Source organism: Urocampus carinirostris, chromosome 17 (assembly GCF_059441175.1).
Source record: "Urocampus carinirostris isolate Australia breed hairy pipefish chromosome 17, RoL_Ucar_1.0, whole genome shotgun sequence".
Lineage (NCBI taxonomy): Eukaryota > Metazoa > Chordata > Actinopteri > Syngnathiformes > Syngnathidae > Urocampus > Urocampus carinirostris.
The window spans coordinates 942,177-963,970 of record NC_142365.1 but is presented as its reverse complement, the minus strand read 5'-3'; the positions used below and the strand labels follow the sequence as shown (position 1 = coordinate 963,970).

The following is a 21,794-nucleotide window of genomic DNA, read 5'->3' as shown; positions in this document are numbered from 1 at the left end:
CTTGTGTGTCTGCGCTTGGGTCCGCCTTACCATAGCATAAGATATGAGCGTTGCTTGGCTGCTTTTTTTTGTCTCATTGAGAGTAAAAATTCAGTGTCCACTCATTTTGCGGGAGCACAAAACCTGTTTTGAAATCAAAGACCAATCACCAGTAGCGTGCTGTGAATTTTACCCATGGTCCTTCACTTCAGTCTGAATTAGTGACAGACATTTTAGAATGACTGTATTTATCAAATGTGGGTTTGTTTAAAGAGAATAATCGTTATTTCAAAAGTATTGATAGAATTAACATCACGTGGAGCAGAGGTGGTCAGGATCAAAACAGGTCGTCGCCGCAGGCAGACGGGAGCAAAAACGGCACCGGTGGGAGTCGGGCTCAAAAAAAGGCTTGCTTAGTATACACTGAGGTTCGCAGACGGACCGCTTTTCTTCCCTTTTCTGTATCTATGTGATTTGCGGGTACGACTTCACCAAGCTGCTAGTTGAGAACCTGCAAAGTGTCCGGTCCACAAGACAAATCTGAGAGAAGCGCAAGAGAAAAATGAGTTGTCGTTAGAATAGCAAAGCAACTGTTGTATTTCCCTTTCCTCTCTCCCAAGTCAAGTCAAATTTCTTTCTGACGCCCTTAATCACAAAAATGTCTCAAAGGACTGCACAGGATTACAATGACACAATGACCTGATCTTAAACCAACATGCTCTCCCCTGTTCTCTCCCCCTCTTTCTTCCTCTTTTTTTTCTCTATATTTCTTTTTCTTTCACTCTTTTTACTCTTTCTCTTGCTCATGATCTTCTCTCTTTTTTCCCTTTCTGTCTCACCCACTCTGTCTTCCTATTTATATTTCTTTCTCTTTTTTCTCATCTCCTCATTCCCTTTCTTTCTCTCGCTGTCTTTTTTCCTTTTCTTATTCTTTCTCTCTCCATCTCACTTTGCTCTTCATTTCTTTATCTTTTATTTGTCTGGCTTTTTTTTCTCTATTCTCTATTGTGCTCTCTTTCTCTCACGCTTTCTCTTTGATTTCTCTTACCTTCTTTCTCTCTCGTTTTATTTTTCTCTGTTTCTTTCTCTTTTTAAGTGTAAAACAGATTGTAAAGCGCTTTGGGAGGTCAGAATTGACTTGAAAAGCGCTATAAGAAATGCAGACCATTTAGCATTTGTGTATTTATATTTGGATTAGAAGGTAAAATAGAATTCTATTCTTCAGACACACAAATAGTTCAATAGCTTGAAAATCAAATGGAAAGAGGACACCGTGTGAATGCGCGCATCCTCCTCCGCCGTGCGCGCGCCGGCCGCGGCATCGCCTTACGCGGACGCGGGCTTCGGCGGATTACGTAAAAGCTGCCGGTTACATAACCTCCTCCGCGCCCGCTAGGGACACTCGTGGCGCGGATGATCGCGCGACTCGGCGGAGATGGCGTCCTGTCCCGTCAACAGCGCAGGTGAGACGCTTTATAAGCCGCTCGGGTGACGTCACCACCACCGGAGCCGTTTTCTCGTTTTGATCTGCGGCGGTTATGAAATACTGCGACCGGGATGAGGATTCTGGCGAGGATCGCATTCCGGACGGTTTGCTCGCCTCGCTGGAATGCGCTTCATGAAGAAAGCGCATTTGGATTTTTTTCTCGTGCATGAGTTTGTAAGCTAATTATGGGGATGATTTGCCTATGGTGACTTGTCTTCCGGTGCCAACATTTGAAAGAAATGCGAGGGCATCATATTACAAAAGGCAATGCTGTAGTACACCTTAGAACACTTATTTACCTACTCACTAAGAATACATACTTACTTAGAATACATACTTACTTAGAATACTTACATACTTAGAATACTTAATTAGAATACATACTTACTTACTTAGAATGCATACTTAGAATACATACTTGCTTAAAATACATACCAAGAATACATACTTACTTAGAATACATACCTACTTAGAATACTTACTTAGAATACATACTTACTCACTTAGAATGCATTCTTAGAATACATACTTGCTTAGAATACATACTTAGAATACATACTTGCTTAAAATACATACTTAGAATACATACTAGCTTAGAATACATGCTTAGAATACTTACTTAGAATACATACTTTAGAATACATACTTAGAATACATACTTATAATACATACTTATAATACATACTTAGAATACTTACTTACTTACTTGATAGAGATTGCAAGGCACAGAGACCAAACATTCAACTCATAATGGCAATGTTAGTGTCATTCTTGAGTTTATAGTTAGAGTAGACACTCAAAATAAGGAGAAAAGACATCAATGGAACTTGCAAAGAGAACAGGGGGGAGCCCAAACCCCAGATGATGAATTCCAACCTGCTCTAAAAGCCCTCGGTCAGGGTAAGGACAGGAAACAGGACCCACTCGCGTAACGTTACTCACAGTTTTATTGGGGAGAAGGGAAAGGAGCGCACACTCGCGTTGGTCGCGGGGAGTAGGTTGCTCAGCCGCGGATGAGAGACTTCCGTGGCGAGCCATGGCGGTATCGGGAACGGAAAAAAGTCGAAAACCAGGAGTGGAAAGTAGCCGTGGTCGAGATCAAACAGATCGTAGCGGGAGAAAAACAAGAGCAAAAACACAGGACGGGCAAAAAAAAAAGGGCTTGCCGTGTAAAAACGAAGATTCGCAGACGGACCGACAAAAGTGGACTGCCAGGACAGAGTTTCAATACTGACAGGGAGCCAATCTGTTAACAAGCTCCAGCTGGTGCCCACGGCGGGGGCCAATTGGGCACCATGGCAACCGTGACAGATATTAAAAACAAACAATAAATGTATTAGTAATATTTGATTTCTAGATGTCACCGTAGTGGGCGGTACAACCGGAAACGAGTGCTAAAAAGCAAAAGGAAGAATACGAACAGGCACCATTTTACCTTCTTTTTTTGTCCAGCGATTTTAAGATTTTTGCGTATGCGTAGCAGCAAGATAACACACCGTTTAATCGGCTCCATTCATGTTATGTCAAATTAATGAGAATTTCACAATTATGGCGGCTGAGTGGTTAGCGCGTGTGCGGCACAGTTCTGCGGTCATGGGATCGAATCCTCCTGTGTGGAGTTTGCATGTTCTCCCCGTGCTTGCGTGGGTTTCCTCCCACATTCCAAAAACATGCATGTCAGGTGAATTGACCCGTCCAAATTGTCCCTAGGTGTGAATGAGCTAGCTAATTGTCTGTCCCTGTGTGCCCTGAGACCAGTTGAGGGTGTCCCCTGCCCACTGCCTGAAGATAGCTGGGATGGGCTCCAGCACCCCCACGACCCTACCGAGGATAAGCGGTGCAGATCATGGATGGATGGATGGATGATGACACGATACTTCATGTATTTTTGCAATATTGTTGCTCAATGAATTCAAGTCGAAAGTTTTTTACGACGAGGATGTGCTGAACAATACACGCTGTCCCTTTAAGAAAAGCGTTGGCACCCAAAGTGTCTTGAAATGGAATTCAGATTGCTTTGGGAGTTGTCTGGAAAACAACACACGTGAGTCAGTGCTCAAAAACCAAATGCATTTTTCTCTTCATCCCATTTGGTTTTCAGTGAACCTTCCGCAACCGACCCTCGATATTCTTCGTTTGTTGGGAAGACTGGAAACGAGGTCCCACTGGGTCTTGTCGGGCCCTCCTTTCTTCGCTTGGACCACATCCGATCTCGTTTAGAATTAAGATTGGTTTCTCGATAATAACCTAGTGGATATTGTTTAGATAAGACATCTCTCATCTCATTAGCTACACCGCTTATCCTCATTAGGGTCGCGGGGGTGCTGGAGCCCATCCCAGCAATCATCGGGCAGTGGGAAGGGGACACCCTGAACTGGTTGCCAGCCAATCGCAGGGCACACGGGGAGAGACAACTCGCTCGCTCATTCACACCTAGGGACAATTTGGACCTGAAATGCATGTTTTTGAAACGTGGGAGGAAACCGGAGTGCCCGGAGGAAAACCACGCAAGCACGGTGAGAACATACAAACTCCGCACAGGAAGCCTGGAGCTGGATTTGAACCCACACAGGAGGTTCCCAAGACATGAACTGTGTCACACAAGCGCTAACCACTGCGCCGCCGTGCTGCTAGATAAGACATAGCACGTGTAAACAGACAGGATCGATATCAAAACAGGATATCGAAATTCAACAGGACAAACTAGACAGGAACAAAACTGGAAACCGATATTCAACAGGACAAAACAAACGGGAACAGCACCGGAGAGGAAATACCAACAGGAAACAGGACATTAAAACCCGCATCTTGCGGGGCAGAGGTTCGTTGACGGACTGACAAAGGAAGAGTGAGAGCACAGAGCTTAAATAGACGGAAAGCCAATCTGTCAATGAACCGCAGCTGGCGCCATGGCAACCGTGGTATCCAAAATAAGTCTAGAAATAAGAAATAACTACTCATTTTCTATAAATGGGCACGATAGATATCGTTTTTAGTCTTGTGCACTTGTTTAGGGTGGTGATGTCCCTGGAGAAGAAATTGGGACGTGTGGCGGTCATAGATCTACATTAAATGATATCAATACTTTTCAATTGACATGTCAAATATTTTGTTTGTCTCGGTTTTTATGGACTGGATTACTGCTAGAGAGTAATAAGGAGAACAATGTAAAAATGTATCTTGTGACTTAAAGCATATTATTATTTCTAAACATACTAACGAATAACTTCAATTTTGTAAAACAGGGGGGCCAAAGTCAAATGGACAAAATTGTCACGACCAGATCAGAATCAGGACCCAGATGCGTAGCGATAACCACAAGTTTGTTGACATAGAGAGAGGAAGCTGGACGCGGGAAGCAAGTCGCTCACGCAACCAGATTGTGATCCGAATACGGAAGTGGATCTTCCGGAGCGGGAGATGGCGGTGTCAGGGACGGAAAAACTGGTCGATAGCCGGAACAGGAGAGCAAAAACGTAGTCGGGATCAAAAATGGGTCGTAAGCCGGGACGGGAGAGCAGACGTGGTCGGGATCGAAAACAGGTCGTAGCCGGAGACAAACGGGGAGAACGGGCAGGTGGAAAAACGGGTGCAAAAATGTCACAGGCGGGAGTCAGGGTCAAAAATGCTTGCCTTGTAACAACAGAGGTTTGCTGACGGACTGACAACCGGAGAGTGGCAGGACTGGGCTTAAAAAAGGGCAGGGAACCAATCAGCAAGCCCGCAGCAAAGGAGTGGGCACAGGTGATACTAATCAGTAATCATGAGAAAAATATGGCAACAGACAATTAGAATTTGAAACATTTTACACATATAGTCTAGTAAACCTAATTGAACCTTCCGGAAACGTACAAATATATATTATTATCAATAAAGCCATATGTTCTTTCAGTCATTTCAGTATTTTTGGTCAGTTAATCTTGAATTTCCTCAGGCACAAAGAGTAGACCCAATCGCGTAACATTTTCTCACAATTTCATTGAAAGAAAGAGGAAGGGCAGCGCCCGAGATCCGATGCTCACTGGACGGGGGAAGCAAGTCGCTCTCGTACTTGGATTGTGAGCTGAACACGGAAGTGGATCTTCCGTAGCGAGCGATGGCGGTGTCAAGGACGGAAAAAACGGTCGGTAGCCGGGACTGGGAGAGCAAGGCGTGGTCGGAAACGAGTCGTAAGACAGAACGGGAGAGCAGACGTGGTCGGGATCAAAACGGGTCGTAGGCGGAGACAGACGGGAGCAAAAACGGGACAGTTGGGAGTCAGGGTCGAAAAAAGGTTTGCCTTGTATACACAGAGGTTTGCAGACAGACTGACAACAGGGGAGTTACAGGAATGGGTTTAAGTAGGGACAGGGAGCCAATCAAATGAACGATAAGTTGATTTTTGTTTTTGTTTTATTCTTCTATTTGTCAAGAAATTATAGATGAAATCAATGTTTTTTTCTGTGAAGGAGATGCCAGCAATGAGATGAAGGAAGGAAACTCTACAAGACTGACGGGTCTGGAGAGCATCGCTCCACTGGTCTGCTCTGCGGAGGAGACCCCCGATCCGGTTCCGGCGGAGATAGAAGGGACCGTTCCCCGCTGGATCAACGGAAGCCTGCTCAGAAACGGCCCGGGGAAATTCGAGTTCGGTGATACTCGGTGAGTTCTCCTTCTCCCATCGAGGTCCGGGTTTGAAATTCTTCTGAAAGTTTTGGGTTTCATCCTCCCTAGCTTCAACCACTGGTTCGACGGGATGGCCATGCTCCACAAGTTCAAGCTGGAGAACGGTCGGGTGAGCTACTCCAGTCGCTTCCTTCGCAGCGAGGCCTACACCAAGAACCGCGAGCGGGACCGCATCATGGTGTCCGAGTTTGGTACGGTCAAAATGCCCGACCCTTGTCAGAACGTCTTCCAGCGATTCTTCTCTCGTTTTGAAATGATGAGTAAGTATCAACACGTGGATGTGACTTCCAAGTCTAGGAGATGATATGTATATATTTCTATTTCAGAGCCCACAGACAACGCAAATGTCAACTTTATGAAGTACAAGGGAGACTACTATGTCAGTACAGAAACCAACCTGATGCACAAAGTGAACCCGGAGAACCTTGAAACGCTTGAGCAGGTACCTAACCTCGTATGAAGTTTCAAAATGCAGAATTATCATTGGTTTAAAATCGATGGTCAAATAAACAAATAGCATTTAAAAGGGCATCGTTTTCGGCCATCTGCTTTGTCAGATAATATCGCTGATTTTAAGCATATGCTTTCTTTCTATTTAGAATTGTTTCAACCGAATACGGTATTAAAATAAGATTTCTTATTTTCCAGTAAAAAGCATTAAGAATATAGTTGTCATGAACCAGAACAGGATCAGGACCCAAACGCGTGACGTTACTCACACAAACCTTTTATATTACGGGAAATGGGGACTCATGCACGTTAGGCAGCAGTCCGGCGTGGAACGATAGGAAGCCAGAGGCCGACGAGATCGATACCGATTGCCCGAGTTGATATCGGACAGATGGGGTCGATACCAGAATGGACAGGACAGATCATGAATCAGGATATCGAAAATCAACAGGAGAAACTAGACAGGAAAGAAAACAGGAGAAAATAATAGACAGGACAAAAATAAACGGAAACGAACTGGAAACCGAAATTAAACGGGACAAAATGAACAGGAACAATTTCGGACAGGAAATACCAACAGGAAGAGAGTTGAAACCCATGTCTTGCATGGCAGAGGTTCGTTCACAGACTGACAAGGAAAAATTGAGAGCGCTGAGCTTAAACATACAGAAAGCCAATCTGTCAACGAGCCCCAACTGGCGCCAGACGGGCGGGGCCAATTGGGCGCCATGGCAACCGTGACAAGAGTCAAGTTAGTATACCGTAATCCTTCGCTATACAGCGGCTTACTTTTCACAGTTTCGCTACTTCACAAATTTGCTACGGTCATTGTGTTCTGCATTCTGATGTAGCCGTTCCACGCGAGTTGTAGCTCCAGGTCATCCATTTCATTAGTAATGGATCGGAGATACAGGCTAGGCAGCGGTGGCTTGTATGAGTACTTAAGTAGCCTAGGCAAGACCTGTGGCGCCTCTGCTATCGCTTTCTCTCCCGATGCCCCATCTCTTCCCAGACCCGGTCACAATCGACGGAGCACCCCAAAATTTCTTTGCGCTCTTTTGACTTTCCGCAGAGTCTAATTTAATTGAAAAATTTCTAATAATGGAACGAGCCGCTAAAATAGTAGCTGTCAGCTTTGCTTTGCAGTTTGTTTTGGGTGACTGACAGCAAAAACCAGCCTATCGCAGTCGTGCTCACCGACAGTCACGGCACACACACGCAAAGCCCTCCGCCCCTTGCCTCTGTGATGGCAATTGCTGTGTGTGGTCTGCTGCAGAACACTATGTTTAGTGAAAATCCAGAAAGTATCGAAACCCTGAAAAGTAAAGCGTGATACAGCGAGGGATTACTGTATATTTTTGTCACGGTTGCCATGGCGCCCTATTGGCCCTGCCTGTGTGGCGCCACCTGCGGCTCATTGACAGGTGCGCTTTCCGTCTATTTTAGCTCAGTGCTCTCACTCTTCCTTGGTCAGTCCGTCACCAAACTTCTGCCCCGCAAGATGTGGGGTCTGACTCGGTCCTGTTTTCCTCTTGGTATTTTCCAGTCTGGTATTAGTCCCGTTTATTTTTGTCCTGTTTAATATCTCTCCAGTTTTCCCGTCTTGTTTGTCCTGTTTATTTTCGATATCCTGTCTCATTATCTATCCCATCCGGTATCGACTCGGGCAATTGGAATCGATCTCGTCGGTCTCTGGCTTCCTGTCTTTCCACGCCAGACCGCTGTATAACGTGCATGACTCCCCATTTCCTGTAAAATGAAAGGCTTGTGTGAGAACGCCATGCGTTTGGGTCCTAATCCTGTTCTGTTTTGCCTTGTAGGTGGACTGGAGCAAATTTGTGGCCGTGAACGGAGCCACCGCCCACCCTCACTACGAAGCGGACGGCACTTGCTACAACATGGGAAACTCCTACGGGGGAAAAGGTGAGTTTGCTCTTCTCACCTGTCCAAATCGTCTCGCAAAGTCAAACCTCTCCTCCTCCTTCGGCAGGAACCGCCTACAACATCATCCGAGTCCCTCCCGAGAAGTCGAACCCGGACGACACCCTGCAAGGCGCCACTGTCCTCTGCTCCATCGCGCCCGCCAGCAAATCCAAACCTTCTTACTACCACAGCTTCGGTAAGTCATCGCCGTGACCCGGTCGGCCCGCTTTCATCCCGGCGTCCTCCTCGTTCCTCCAGCCATGTCTCAGAACTACGTGGTGTTCATCGAGCAACCCATCAAAATCGACCTGATGAAGATCCTCACCTGCAAAATGCGGGGGAAGGCCTTCTCCGACGCCGTTTACTGGGACCCCAAACTGGAGACCGTCTTCCATCTCATCCACAAAGACACCGGCGAGGCGAGGCCGACGGTTTTAAGACCTCGTTGGTTCAAAGTTTGAGACGTTCCCGCTTTCCGCAGGCCAGCCCGGTGAAGTTCTACGCCAAAGCTTTCTCCAACTTCCATCAGATCAACGCCTTTGAAGAAGACGGCTTCCTGGTTCTGGACCTGTGCTGTTCGGACGACGGCCAAGCCTTGGATATTTACTCCCTCCAAAACCTGCGCAAGTCGGGAGAAGCCCTGGATCAGGTCAGGACACTGAAAACTGGACTTTGAAGTGTTTCTTCTTTCCTAGGTTTTGAACAATACGACTATTCCTTTTTGAAGCCGAGTGGTACTCTTTGGTGATCTCTGATTTATAAAATGATGGGGCCAATTTACAAGTGGGGTGTAAATATTGTGTCACGGTTGCCATGGCGCCCAAGTGGCCCCGCCCGTGCGGCGCCAGTTGCGGCTCATTGACAGATTGGCTTTTCCGTCTATTTAGGCTCAGTGCTCTCACTCTTCCTTTGTCAGTCCCTCAACGAACCTCGGCCCCGCAAGACGTGGGTTCTGACTCGGTCCTGTTTCCTGTTCGGAATTGTTCCCGTTCCAGTTTCCAGTTTTGTTCCCCTCTAGTTTGTCCTGTTTATTTTCGATATCCTGTTTGATTATCTATCATGTCTGTCCTGTCCTGTCCGGTATCAACCCCATCTGTCCGATATCAACTCGGGCAATTGGTATCGATCTCGTCTGCCTCTGGCTTCCTATCATTTCACGCCAGACTGCTGCCTATTGTGCATGACTCCCCATTTCCCGTAAAATAAAAGGCTTGTGTGAGTAACGTCACACGTTTGGGTCTTGATCCTGTTCTGGTTCATGACAGTTTGTAGACATTCAAAATAAGAAGAGAAGAGATCAATGGATTTTGAACATGGGGAGAGAGCAATCTTAGATAAGAAATTCCAACCAACTGTTCTAAAAGCTTTTCTCTGAGCCTTTCTTTTTAAGTAAAGAAACCAGATTCATGCACAACGGGTGTGGATATCAAAGAACAGGTACACGATTGGCCAATAATGACAATGATGCAAACAGTGCGTAATAGTGAAAGCAGCAAACAACAGATAACAGTCCAAATAACAAACTGGCATCCAATGCAAACTCCTTTGGAGGTGTCCAATAGGAAAAATAGAATAAACTTATTAGGTGTCTTATGAGCAACTTTGTCTCTTTTTGACTAGCATGGGTTCAAGAAATATTCATAGGTGGCCGAAAACATGCCTTTTACAAATGTAATTACACAAACACAAAAAATATGTGAAAAAATATATACAATTACACTAAACTGGGAAAAAAATACAGAGTTTAAAGGCGTCATCACTGTGGCCGGTTCTATTTCTGTATTTAACACTACACAGGGCGCATTGTACGATAAGGCTCGGGTGCCCTCTGCTTGCGGCACAGACACGCTTAAAAGTGTGCGTATTTAAAAATACAGCAGGAGCAAAACAGAGTTTTGTTGTGGTTTATATCAGTACTGATTTCAAAGTAAAACACATGGATAATTATCTTCTTTTTTTTTTAAACAGCTGGTGAAAAACAGTATGGCACTTACATTTTTTTACCGGAACAGCTTTGCTAAATCTCCATGAAAAAGGTTCACTTTCAGAGTTACTTTCTGAAAGCTCAAACTACCATCATGTCAACAATCCATTACTTTCATTATAATCTGCTGGAAGTTCCTGAGCCACTGTAGTCCTGGTCCAGGTGGAAAAATGAAAGCCCTAACAATAATAACTTACAAATTGCTAGATTCGCTAGCGCATTAGCATCCATGAGTGATTTCGCAAACGTGACGCGTCCTCTTCCGTGCAAGCGGGACATGCTGGCATTCGGAAATGCATAGAAGTCACAGGAGACCGGATACATGTCGCATTGAGTTCAAATGGTGAACAATTTCACAAAAAAACATCATGAATGTTTGACAACAGAGACAATTCTGATTCTAAATCGACATAATACTGCATTTGCAAACCTTTTTTGAAGAGGTTTGTTTTTTTTCCCCGCGCAGGTGTACAACAGCATGACCAGAGCTTTCCCCCGTCGCTTCGTCCTGCCGCTCCACCTGAGCCGAGACACGCCCACCGAGAAGAACCTCAACGCGCGTCCTCTCAGCAAAGCCACCTGTGTCAAAAACAACGACGTCAGGGTCAGAATTCATGCCGGCCCCCCCTCGACAACGGCGACTCAACCCCCCCCCCCCTTTTGTCATCAGGTGTTCTGCCAACCCGAGGATCTCCACGGAGACGAGCTCTCCCAGTACGGGGGCCTGGAGTTCCCCCGCATCAACTACGAGCGATACAACACCAAACCTTATCGCTATTTCTACGGTTGCGGATTCAGGCACATGTTCGGGGACTCGCTTCTCAAGGTGGACCTCCGAGACAAGACCCTGAAGGTGGGTGGGATTTTTTTTCCCAAGATGAAATGCAGCGTTGTCATCCGAATAGTCATCATGCGCTTAATTATCTCGGACGGGCCCAAAGATCGGACGGGCCCGATGATCGAACGGGCCCGAAGATCGGACGGGCCCGCTGGTCGGACGGGTCGATGGTCAGGCAGGCCCGATGGTCAGACGGGCCCGATGATCGGACGGGCCCAAACGTCGGATGGGCCGATGATCGGACGGGCCCAATGATCAGACGGGCCCAATGATCGTACGGGCCGATGATCGGACGGGCCCAATGATCGTACGGGCCGATGATCGGACGGGCCCAATGATCAGACGGGCCCAATGATCGGACGGGCCCGGTGATCGGACAAGCTGATGGTCGGACGGGCCGATTATTAGCACGATATTCAGGAATTTGACGGATATCGGTATCGGCGTTTTTTTTTTTTCATTCGACCGGCCCGATATTTACGCTCTCTAAAGCAGCACAACTCTCTCTCCGTTGCTCCTCCCCTCCTCTCTCCCCGCGCCTTCTGATTGGATAAGCATCAGGGGCGGAGCCACTGTCGCAAAAGCTTCTTCCGACTCCAAACAGTGCAAAGAGCGTCGACTCCCTGACGTGCCCCGGGATGTAACGCCCCTATGTGTAGTCAAAGATTATTCATTCGTTCATTCACTTATTCATGCTACGGACTAAGAGCCGAACTTCCCCACCTCCCCTCCTCTCTGACGTCACTTCTCTCTTAAAGGGTCCATTATGGAAAAATGAACCTGAAAAAACATATCGGTCGACTGCTTGCATCCTTGCCATACCGACTCCCCAAAAGATGCTTCGAGGGAGCCGTACGGAATTTGGAATTTTGTCACTCCCTGCCGCCATCTCCCGGCTTATGTGATCGTTGCAGCCTCAGTCGGCTCGTTCATGCTGCGCGTGGAAGTACATGCATTTCTTAGACGCGCTCTAATAACCTTCTTTTTGCATCTTTCGAGGTGTTTTAAGTTGGCGATTGGCCTTTTCTTACTTCTAGCATTCTCATGCTACATTGGGTAGGGATGAGCAGGATATTACTCTCCAGCCCCCATTCCTCGAAACCAAAAGGTGTTCCGCCCTGAACAGCTGTGAAAAAAGTGCAAAAAAAAAGCAGATAGGGCGCAGTGGGAAAACCATTTCAGCCAATAAACATTTGACCCAGATACAAAATCAAGAAACTGTCTGGAAAACACTCAATCCACATAGCGAATTCACAAACCAGACTAATGTATGAAAACCTTTCCTGGAAGTTCACTCAAATATATAAATACTTGACACAATATTTCATGGTAAAGGTCTCAGCTTCGCACATGCGACAATCTAACAATTCAATAAGTAAATGCACAAATTCGGAGCCATTATGTACTCATGAAAAGAGAAATGTATGGCTCGCGGGCCATATATATGTCAGGAAACTGAACAGGATCAGGACCCAAACGCACAACATTCTCACACAAGCCTTTTATTTTAGGGGAAATGGGGAGTCATGCACGTTAGGCAGTAGTCTGGCGTGAAATGATAGGAAGCCAGAGGCCGACGAGATTGATTCCAATTGCCCGAGCAGATATGGGACAGGACAGACAAGATTGATAATGAAACAGGACAAACAAGACAGGAACGAAAACTGGAGAGAATAATAAACAGGACGAAAATAGACGGAAACAAAACTGAAAACCGATATTTAACAGGACAAAATAAACAGGAACAGTACCGGACAGGAAATACCAACAGGAAAATAGGACCGAGTCAGAAACCACGTCTTGCGGGGCAGAGGTTCGTTGACGGACTGACAACGGAAAAATGAGAGCACTGAGCTTAAATAGACAGAAAGCCGATCTGTCAATGAGCCGCAGCCGGCGCCCCACGGGCGGGGCCAATTGGGCGCCATGGCAACCGTGACAATAGGTTCCCGACCCCTGGTGTAGCATGAAAATGAAAAATGAAAAAGCCTTTTCATAGACTCCAAACCCCGATAAGAATGAATAAGAGTTTTTTCAAGCGTGTCTAAGAAATGCACGTACGTGCACGCGCAGCACGAATGATTTGAAGCCAGCAGATGGCGCCAGAGTAACAAAGTTCCAAAATATGTCCGACTCCTTTGAAAATACACTAAAATAAAATGAGCCAATGGGCTTTTTCGATTTGAGTGCGCCTTTTGAGAAAATTCCAGCGGTGTAAAAAAACGTTTCAGGTGCTAATTCCATTTGACGCTTTTTCTGAAAATGTGATTTTAGGCGTGGCACCAAAAGGGCCTCTTTCCATCCGAACCGGTTTTTGTGCCTTCGCCCGACGCCGTGGAGGAGGACGACGGCATCATCCTCTCCGTGGTTCTCTCTCCTTCGCAGGTCAAATTCCACATTCTAGGAGGAAACGTTTTTTGACCATTTACACCAGATCCCCCAAATTGTCGGGGTACACCAACCTAGCGTCCCAAACCCTCAGTACCCCAGCTACAAACATTCAAATGACCTGATACAATTGTATATAGTGAGTACTCCTCATGATCAAATAACACTACATTTTGATCTGTCTTTGGTGTGATGTGCCTTGAGCTGGTTCAGTGGAGTTAGTGGGTGGATGCAGAAGGCAGAGGGAGACGGTGGAATTATATTAAAGTACGAAATGTATTGTTTATCATTATTATTGTGATAAATAAAAAGTTCTGTATAAAGATTTAGCAAAACTACATGAACTATCATATAACCGTGCACTCGTTTTAAAAACACGTAGATCGAGAAAAGTGTATTTATTCTGCATAACGCGAGGGTCACCTCAAGAGAACTGACATAATTGCCCACCATCTTGCTGCTCAGGGTACTCCAAAAGACAAAATATCTTGTGATAGGCTGGTCAAAAAATGTTAAATCCCCGTAGTTTATATTCTTCCTTGTTCTTTTCAGCAATCGTTTTTGGTTGCACTAATCTTTTTTTTTTCTTATATTTATTCAAGTATACACCAAAAAAATCTCAAAGTTTGGGTGTACTTATACTAATGTTTCATGGTAGTAAATTCACTGTAATTGAGCAATGATTGATGAGTCAACAAATAATGCCGATCGAATTTTCTCTGCAAAGGATGCAATAGGAATCGAACCCAGATCTCTGCAAGGAGAGCACGGAATCCTAACCACGAGACACACACTAATACACTAGATGACTAAGGAAAATGCTTTCAATTCTGTCCCATCATCAAACTATTTTTACTCATGGTGCCACGTTGTATGATGCTGTAATGGGGTATTATGGGAAAGAGTTCAGCCAGAACAATGTTGTACAACGTGTTATTGTGAGTAAAAATAGTGTGATGATCAGATACAATCGAATGCATTTTTCCTGTGTTATCTAGCTCTGTAGTGATTCGGGGCTAATTGTTATTATTCAAATGTTAATAAATTCAAATGTTGATTGACACATTGGTTAGTCAATGAAATTCCCAAAGTAATTAAAATCAGACCCGAAAATGAACGTGCGCAAATGTAACCGTTTTTACACTCGATTATTATGCGCAGGTGTGCACAGTCATTGACTTCTGGAAAACAAAGTCAAACATTTACAACTCTATCATAAGGTCTAAAAATTGGGCAAAGGTTTTAGTGTTGTAAACTGAAACGCCTTAACCTACCCTTAGAAAAATGTGAAAAAAACCAATGTTTCCTTTTTCAGATTTGATTTAAATAATTTTACTTTTTACTGCTGTCGGACGATTATCTTAAATTGTATTTGATGTTAGCAGGATAAAGCAACATTCCTGCTGGTTCTGAACGCCGCAAGCTTCGAGGAATTGGGAAGAGCCAACGTGCCCGTCAATTTGCCCTACGGCTTCCACGGTGTCTTCAGTCCTTCTGCTTGAAGGAAGCAAAGATAGTTCCTTTTTACTTTTTATATTCGTTCGGTGCCAAAAGACGGATTTTCACGTCATCGACACTCAAAACAGGCTCGTAAATGCTAGGAACAGACAACGTTGACTATTTCAAAGTACAATCGAGTTGAACATTCCAGTAAAAATAATTCTAAATGAGAAAAATGACGCATATAATAAGCAGTATATCATTTTGCTCTCCGTAAAAAAAAAAATCAATGAGCAAAAGATCCAAATGTGTTTTTTTTTTTTTTAGTACAACGACATCTAGTGGTCAAATAGAGAAATCCCTTAGAGAAATATTTTCCACCAAGATAATAGAACAGAAGAGAACATTGAAGAGAACAGAACGGAACAGAACAGGATACAGTAAATAGAACACAGTAAATAGAATACAGTAGATAGAATAGAATAGAATAGAATAGAATAGAACAGAGCACGGCGGCGCAGTGGTTAGTGCGTGTGCGGCACAGTTCTGAAGTCATGGGTTCAAATCCAGCGACCGGACTTCCTGTGCGGAGTTTGCATGGTTCCTCCGAGCACTCCGGTTTCCTCCCACATTCCAAAAACATGCATGTCAGGTTAATCGGCCGGTCCAAATTGTCCCTAAGTGTGAATGAGCAAGCGAATTGTCTGTCTCTGTGTGCCCTGCGACTGGCTGGCAACCAGTCCAGGGTGTCCCCTGCCCACTGCCCGAAGATGGCTGGGATGGGCTCCAGCACTTCTGCGACCCTACTGAGGATAAGCAGTACAGATAATGGATGGATGGATGGATGGATGGATGGATGGAAGAATAGAATAGAATAGAATAGGACAGGACAGGACGGGACAAGGCAGAATACAGTAAATAGAATAAAATAGAACAGAACAGCATAGAATAGGACAGAACAGAATACAGTAAATAGAATAGAATTGATCAGAACAGAACAGCATAAAATAGGACAGAACAGATCAGTATAGAATGCCTTAATTGTCATTACACAAAGCGTCAATCAAATTTAGAGCTCCCCCAAGATAGTGCACTTAAAGACAAACAATTTTCGTAATACAGAATACAAAAGTATTTCAATGACCAATGTGCTCAAAAAAGATATCTCAGTATACAAAACTGAACACAATATAAAAAGCCAGTAGGCAGCAATTGTGATAGCAGCGATCAATGAGAAATATCATTATTTACAGTGCAAATACACATAACCTGATATCACAAAGTATCACAGAAATAACAATAAAAATAATCATGAAAAGAGAAGTGAATGAAAGAAACAATCATGAAAAAAAACCATAACGAATAGAAAAATAATATTTTTTAATGTCAGGGAAAAAAGTGTAGATTGATAAAGAAAAGGAGTATAAAGTAGTTATAAAAGTAAAAAAATGATAACATTTGGAGAAAAAATAAAAAGCAACATTTTGTGACAATTGGGTAGAATAAATATATATTATCAAGTGTATTTTTTCGTGTAATTATGTTATCATTTGAATTTAAAAATCATAAAATTATTGATAAAAAAATAGGAAACAATTACTGACAATGGGGTAAAATGATTTTTATTTCTTTGTAATGAGTATAATTAAGCTATAGATTTAAAAATATTGTATGATTAAAATATATACAATAACCGACATGTTTTGACAAGGGGGTGAACATTTTTGCAATACGAAAAATAAACCCCGAACTGATGTGAAAATAAGTGACTTTTGCATGCTAAAATTGAAGATACCGCTTAATGCCTTACAAAACGTTTCTGCTCTGTTAGCCAATGGATGTACTCCATTTTCTCTCTCTCTCTCTCTCTCTCTCTCTCTCTCTCTCTCTCTCTCTCTCTCTCTCTCTCTCTCTCTCTCTCTCTCTCTCTCTCTCTCTCTCTCTCTCTCTCTCTCTCTTCTCTCTCTCTCTCTCTCTCTCTCTCTCTCTCTCTCTCTCTCTCTCTCTCTCTCTCTCTCTCTCTCTCTCTCTCTCTCTCTCTCTCTCTCTCTCTCTCTCTCTCTCTCTATATATATATATATATAAAAACTACATAACTTTTGTATGAGTGATCAACCCACTAAAAGCAAGTAACAAACACTTACTTTTGGAAATGTATGTTTAACAAGATCATTTGCATGGTGCTGTTTTTGTATTCTTTTCTTCATCTTTTATATTAAATTGTAATACTATTCAATGTTACACCATTGTGTTTACTCACACACACACAAATATATATTATATATATATATATATAAACAATGGCAAGACATGCGAAGTGAATAATGTGTTTTAAGTCAGTCAATCACAAAGATATGTTATCTGTCTGATACTGGCGGAATGTGAAGTTGGGGAGGGGGGCGTTAGCCTGCATTTGAGCATCAAAAGTTGCCGTGACAACTCCTCCACAGGGGGTCCGCCCCTCCCAGGAGAGACCAAAACCCAGAGCTAGTACATGCCAGTCTGAATTTGGCCAGCTTCAGGGCTTATCCTAACAAGAAGAACTGGACCAAAACTCTGGCCGGTCAGCTCAAGAAGAAGCCAGAGAACCTTGCTATGTGGGAAGCCGAGCGCGATCGAGCCAGCTGACGAACCAGTGGGACAAAGCCGGCAACCTCAGAGGGTTCGCCCAAACAAACTGTCCAAACAAAAGCTTACAATTACACAGACTGGAATGTATTCTTGATTGGATGGGCTTTGATGATTTGATTGAATGGTTGTTTTTTTTTAAAAATCCATAGATAGATGTCTAGATAGATCGCTGTCTAGATAGATGGATAGATAGATGTCTAGATAAATAGATAGATATATATAGATGGATAGATAGATAATTTATTTAGAGGTCTAGATAGATGTCTAGATAGATAGATGTCTAGAGAAATAGATAGATATATATAGATGGATAGATAGGATAGATAGATAATTTATTTAGAGGTCTAGATAGATGTTTAGATAGATATATGTCTAGATAGAGGTCTAGATAGAGGTCTAGATAGATAGATGTCTAGATAAATAGATAGCTATATATAGATGGATAGATAGGATAGATAATTTATTTAGAGGTCTAGATAGATGTCTAGATAGATAGATGTCTAGATAGATGGATGTCTAGATAGATATTTATTTAGAGGTCTAGATAGATGTCTAGATAGATAGATGTCTAGATAGATGTCTAGATGGATGTCTAGATCGATAGATAGAGATAGATAGATAGAGATGGATAGATAGGGTGGATAGATAATTTATTTAGAGGTCTAGATAGATGTCTAGATAGATAGATAGATACTTTATTCATCCCCATAGGGAAATTCAACTTTCAGCAGTATCCTTGTGTTGAAAAGTAAAATAATAAAAGATATAGAATATAAAAAATACAGAAAATAACTTGTTGATATGGAGTATTTACGGAAAATACACACTGTCATAAAAATAGGGTCATGTGCAAATGTGGGGGTGGGGTTTCATGTGGGCTTTTACTCCCCCGAGTTAAAGAGCCTCATGGCATGAGGAAGAAATGATCTCCTCAGTCTGCCCGTGGAACAAGACGGAGTTTCTCAGTACTTGATCAGATTTGTCACCAAGTGCCTTTTATAAAGGTTATACAGGTAATGATTTGGGTAGCTAATTTTGACTTCTACCTGAGTCAAATTATTCTAAAGTGACTGGACTTTGCTCATCTACCCAACTCTGGTTATACGTGATCAATCCATCTGGCTGACAGAAGAGGAAATATGCCTCACTGAGTCGTCTCCCCGAAAATGAAAGCAATAACCTGCTGGACTTGATTTCCTCCAGCAAAGAATGACGTATCGCCCGGAGAAATGCTGCGCTGTGCTAGCTCACAGTCATTTTTCCTCAACCAGGATGACTTCTCACTGCCGTTCTTCTAGGAGTTCTCCAAACATGTCACCTGTCGCAGGTAAGTTATTCCCATTCGTCCAAATCAATTGCATTTCTTCATCATTTGAACAGCATCCGTTCGTATGAATCAAGGGTGTTAGACAACGCTCAGAGAAGCGCAAGAGAAAAACGAGCTGCAGGTTGAAATGTGTCCACTTGATGTTGCCAAAGCCAGGTGCCTCCAACAAAGATGCTGTAGTGGTATTTTTTTTCTCCCTCTCTCTCTCTTTCACTTCCTCCCTTTTTCGCTCACTCTCTATCTCTCTCTTTCAACCTCTTCGTCTCTCGTTTTGTCATTCTCCGTTCCTTTTTGTCTCTTTCTCTCTCTGTGCCTTTTTACCATCGTTTGCTCTTTTTCCCTTTTTCCTCTTCTTCTCTCTTGCTTGCTTTCCCCTTCTCTCTTTCTCTACTTTCTATTTCTCTTTTGATATCTTTCCTCCTCTTTTTCCTCATCTATTTCTCTTTTAATCTTTTGTATCTCAGGTTCTTTCTCTCTTTTTCTTCCTCTCGCTCGCTCTTTCTTTCTTTTTCTCTCTCTCTCTCTCTCGATCTCTGTCTCTCTCCCTCTATTGACACCCAATCTGCTGAATCACGCCTTGTACTACTTCACATAATGGTGGGACTTCAGGGCCATGAAATGAAAGGGTCATCCGATTTTGTCCATGAATACTTGTAATATTTTCACGAACATATGGCGTACGTAAAAGTCTCATATTGTCAGGAACTGGAACAGGATCAGGACCCAATTGCGTGTTGTTTCTCACACAAGGCTTTTATTTGACGGGAAATGGGGAGTCAGGCACGGGAACAAAACTGGAAACCGATATTGAACAAGGGGACAGACAGGAGTGATATAAAAACAGGGTATCGAAATTAAACATACAAACTAGACGGGAACAAAACTGGAAACCGATTTTAAACAGGACAAAATAAACGGGAACCACACCGAACAAGAAATACCAACAGGAAACAGGACCGAGTCAAAACCCACGTCTTGCGGGGCAGAGGTTCGTTGACGGACTGACAAAGGAAGAGTGAGAGCACTGAGCTTAAATAGACGGAAAGCCAGTCAACGAGCCGCAGCCGGCGCCACACAGGCGGGGCCAATTGGGCAACCGTGACACAGATCTTCTTTCAATTGTGCAGTGCGCCCTGTGTATGATGTAAAGCGGTAGATGAAGACCAGCACGTTGGCCTTAGGGTCGAACGCCAGGCCCGCAACTGGGAGGTCACAGGTAATTCCAACCCTTAATGCCGAGCACCAAGCAGGGAGGCAATGAGTACCGATGTTGTAAGTCTTAGGTATGACTTGGCCGAGGCTCGAACCAGCGACCTCCCGGTCCCCGAGCAGGCGCCCTACCATCTAGGCTACCGAGACTTTATTATTTTTTGGTTTTAGCCTTTGCAGACGATGCCAACAATGAGGTAAAGGATGGAACGGGTCTGGAGAGCATCGCTCCACTGGTCTGCTCTGCGGAGGAGACCCCCGATCCGGTTCCGGCGGAGATAGAAGGGACCGTTCCCCGCTGGATCAACGGAAGCCTGCTGAGAAACGGCCCGGGGAAATTCGAGTTCGGCGATACTCGGTGAGTTCTTCTTCTCCCATCGAGGTCCGGGTTTGAAATTCTTCTGAAAGTGTTGGGCTTCATCCTGCCTAGCTTCAACCACTGGTTCGACGGGATGGCCATGCTCCACAAGTTCAAGCTGGAGAACGGTCGGGTGAGCTACTCCAGTCGCTTCCTTCGCAGCGAGGCCTACACCAAGAACCGCGAGCGGGACCGCATCATGGTGTCCGAGTTTGGTACGGTCAAAATGCCCGACCCTTGTCAGAACGTCTTCCAGCGATTCTTCTCTCGTTTTGAGCCCTTAAGTGAGTCATTTGTATCTTCTTCATTTTTCACTTTCACTAACACTCACAAAAAGGGGACGTCAAATCAGTTTTTTATAGTCAAGTCTCATTTATTTATGACGCCCTTAATCACAAGATGTCTCAAAGAACTCCACAGGTTACAATCACCTGATCTGAAACCGACAGGCGAGCAAGGAAAACTCCCAAAAAATGAAATAAATAAAAAACCTTGAGAAGGGGCCTCACAAGTGGTCATCCCCCTTTCCAGGATGATCAGGGTGCAATAGATTTAAGGTAACAGTACACAAAACATGGTGAACATCAAGAAAACAATAGGTCATATGTTGAAATTTGTCCAAAAAGTCCATAACAGCAAAAACGCAGCTACCCGTTGTTAGGAATTAAATATGAAAATGTATGGTTTTCCAAATTGTTTGAATGAGTTATTTGACTCCGTTAACCAAACAGGACCTACATTCACCCTAAAATGTGCGCTCGTTTCTTGATGGAAAAGATGAACAAGAAAAGCCAACTCAAAACAGCAGAGAGCGGTTCTCAAACAATGCCATCGGGCCTTTCTGCTCTGAACGCGCCGATTATCTTATCAGCCCTTCGTCCCGTTCCCGCCGTTCCTGTAAACATCATTCTCCACTAGGTTGCACTAACCTCGCACCACAGCCCAGCCAGTGCATATCTTTTTCATTAAATGTCATTTGTATTCCATCGTACAAAATCCTTTATAGTCAAATGTATAAAATCCTTCACCATCTCTGGTCAATGCAGGAGTTATACAATACATCTTCTATGGGACAGTGCCTGACGAAAATATTGGCCTCCCGTTATTACTTTTTTT

General features: G+C 43.9%; 2 protein-coding genes and 1 long non-coding RNA gene across 3 annotated transcripts in view; 2 read left to right on the top strand and 1 right to left on the bottom strand.

Annotated features, from left to right (window-relative positions):
- Positions 1–1,315: 1,315 nt before the first annotated feature.
- On the top strand, positions 1,316–17,061 carry LOC148348873 (carotenoid-cleaving dioxygenase, mitochondrial-like). Its single transcript, XM_088321824.1, has 12 exons — positions 1,316–1,442; positions 5,914–6,106; positions 6,179–6,390; positions 6,457–6,572; positions 8,401–8,503; positions 8,571–8,699; positions 8,762–8,922; positions 8,985–9,152; positions 10,954–11,091; positions 11,158–11,340; positions 13,600–13,710; positions 15,099–17,061. Exons 1-12 carry the CDS (start codon positions 1,415–1,417, stop codon positions 15,213–15,215), a joined length of 1,659 nt encoding a protein of 552 aa, XP_088177950.1. The 5' UTR covers positions 1,316–1,414; the 3' UTR covers positions 15,216–17,061.
- Positions 10,432–21,794, bottom strand: part of LOC148348870 (uncharacterized) — a 26,501-nt gene continuing 15,138 nt past the window's right edge. Inside the window, exons 4-5 of the long non-coding RNA XR_015847461.1 lie at positions 10,918–11,066; positions 10,432–10,767 (exon numbers count right to left, since the gene is read on the bottom strand). This is a non-coding gene — a long non-coding RNA (uncharacterized LOC148348870). The remainder of the gene's footprint in view (positions 10,768–10,917; positions 11,067–21,794) is intronic.
- The window catches only part of LOC148348872 (carotenoid-cleaving dioxygenase, mitochondrial-like), a 10,752-nt gene continuing 7,953 nt past the window's right edge, over positions 18,996–21,794 (top strand). The window contains exons 1-3 of the mRNA XM_088321375.1: positions 18,996–19,111; positions 20,492–20,678; positions 20,751–20,962. Of these exons, the coding sequence (XP_088177501.1) occupies positions 19,057–19,111; positions 20,492–20,678; positions 20,751–20,962 (454 nt within the window). The 5' untranslated portion in view covers positions 18,996–19,056. The remainder of the gene's footprint in view (positions 19,112–20,491; positions 20,679–20,750; positions 20,963–21,794) is intronic.

Bases quoted from the DNA above. Each gene is read 5' to 3' on its own strand.
- LOC148348873 (XM_088321824.1), top strand. From the start codon at position 1,415: ATGGCGTCCTGTCCCGTCAACAGCGCAG. The intron at 9,153-10,953 runs GTCAGGACACTG...TTCCCCGCGCAG, and splicing joins CGGGAGAAGCCCTGGATCAG to GTGTACAACAGCATGACCAG. The intron at 11,092-11,157 runs GTCAGAATTCAT...TTTTGTCATCAG, and splicing joins TCAAAAACAACGACGTCAGG to GTGTTCTGCCAACCCGAGGA.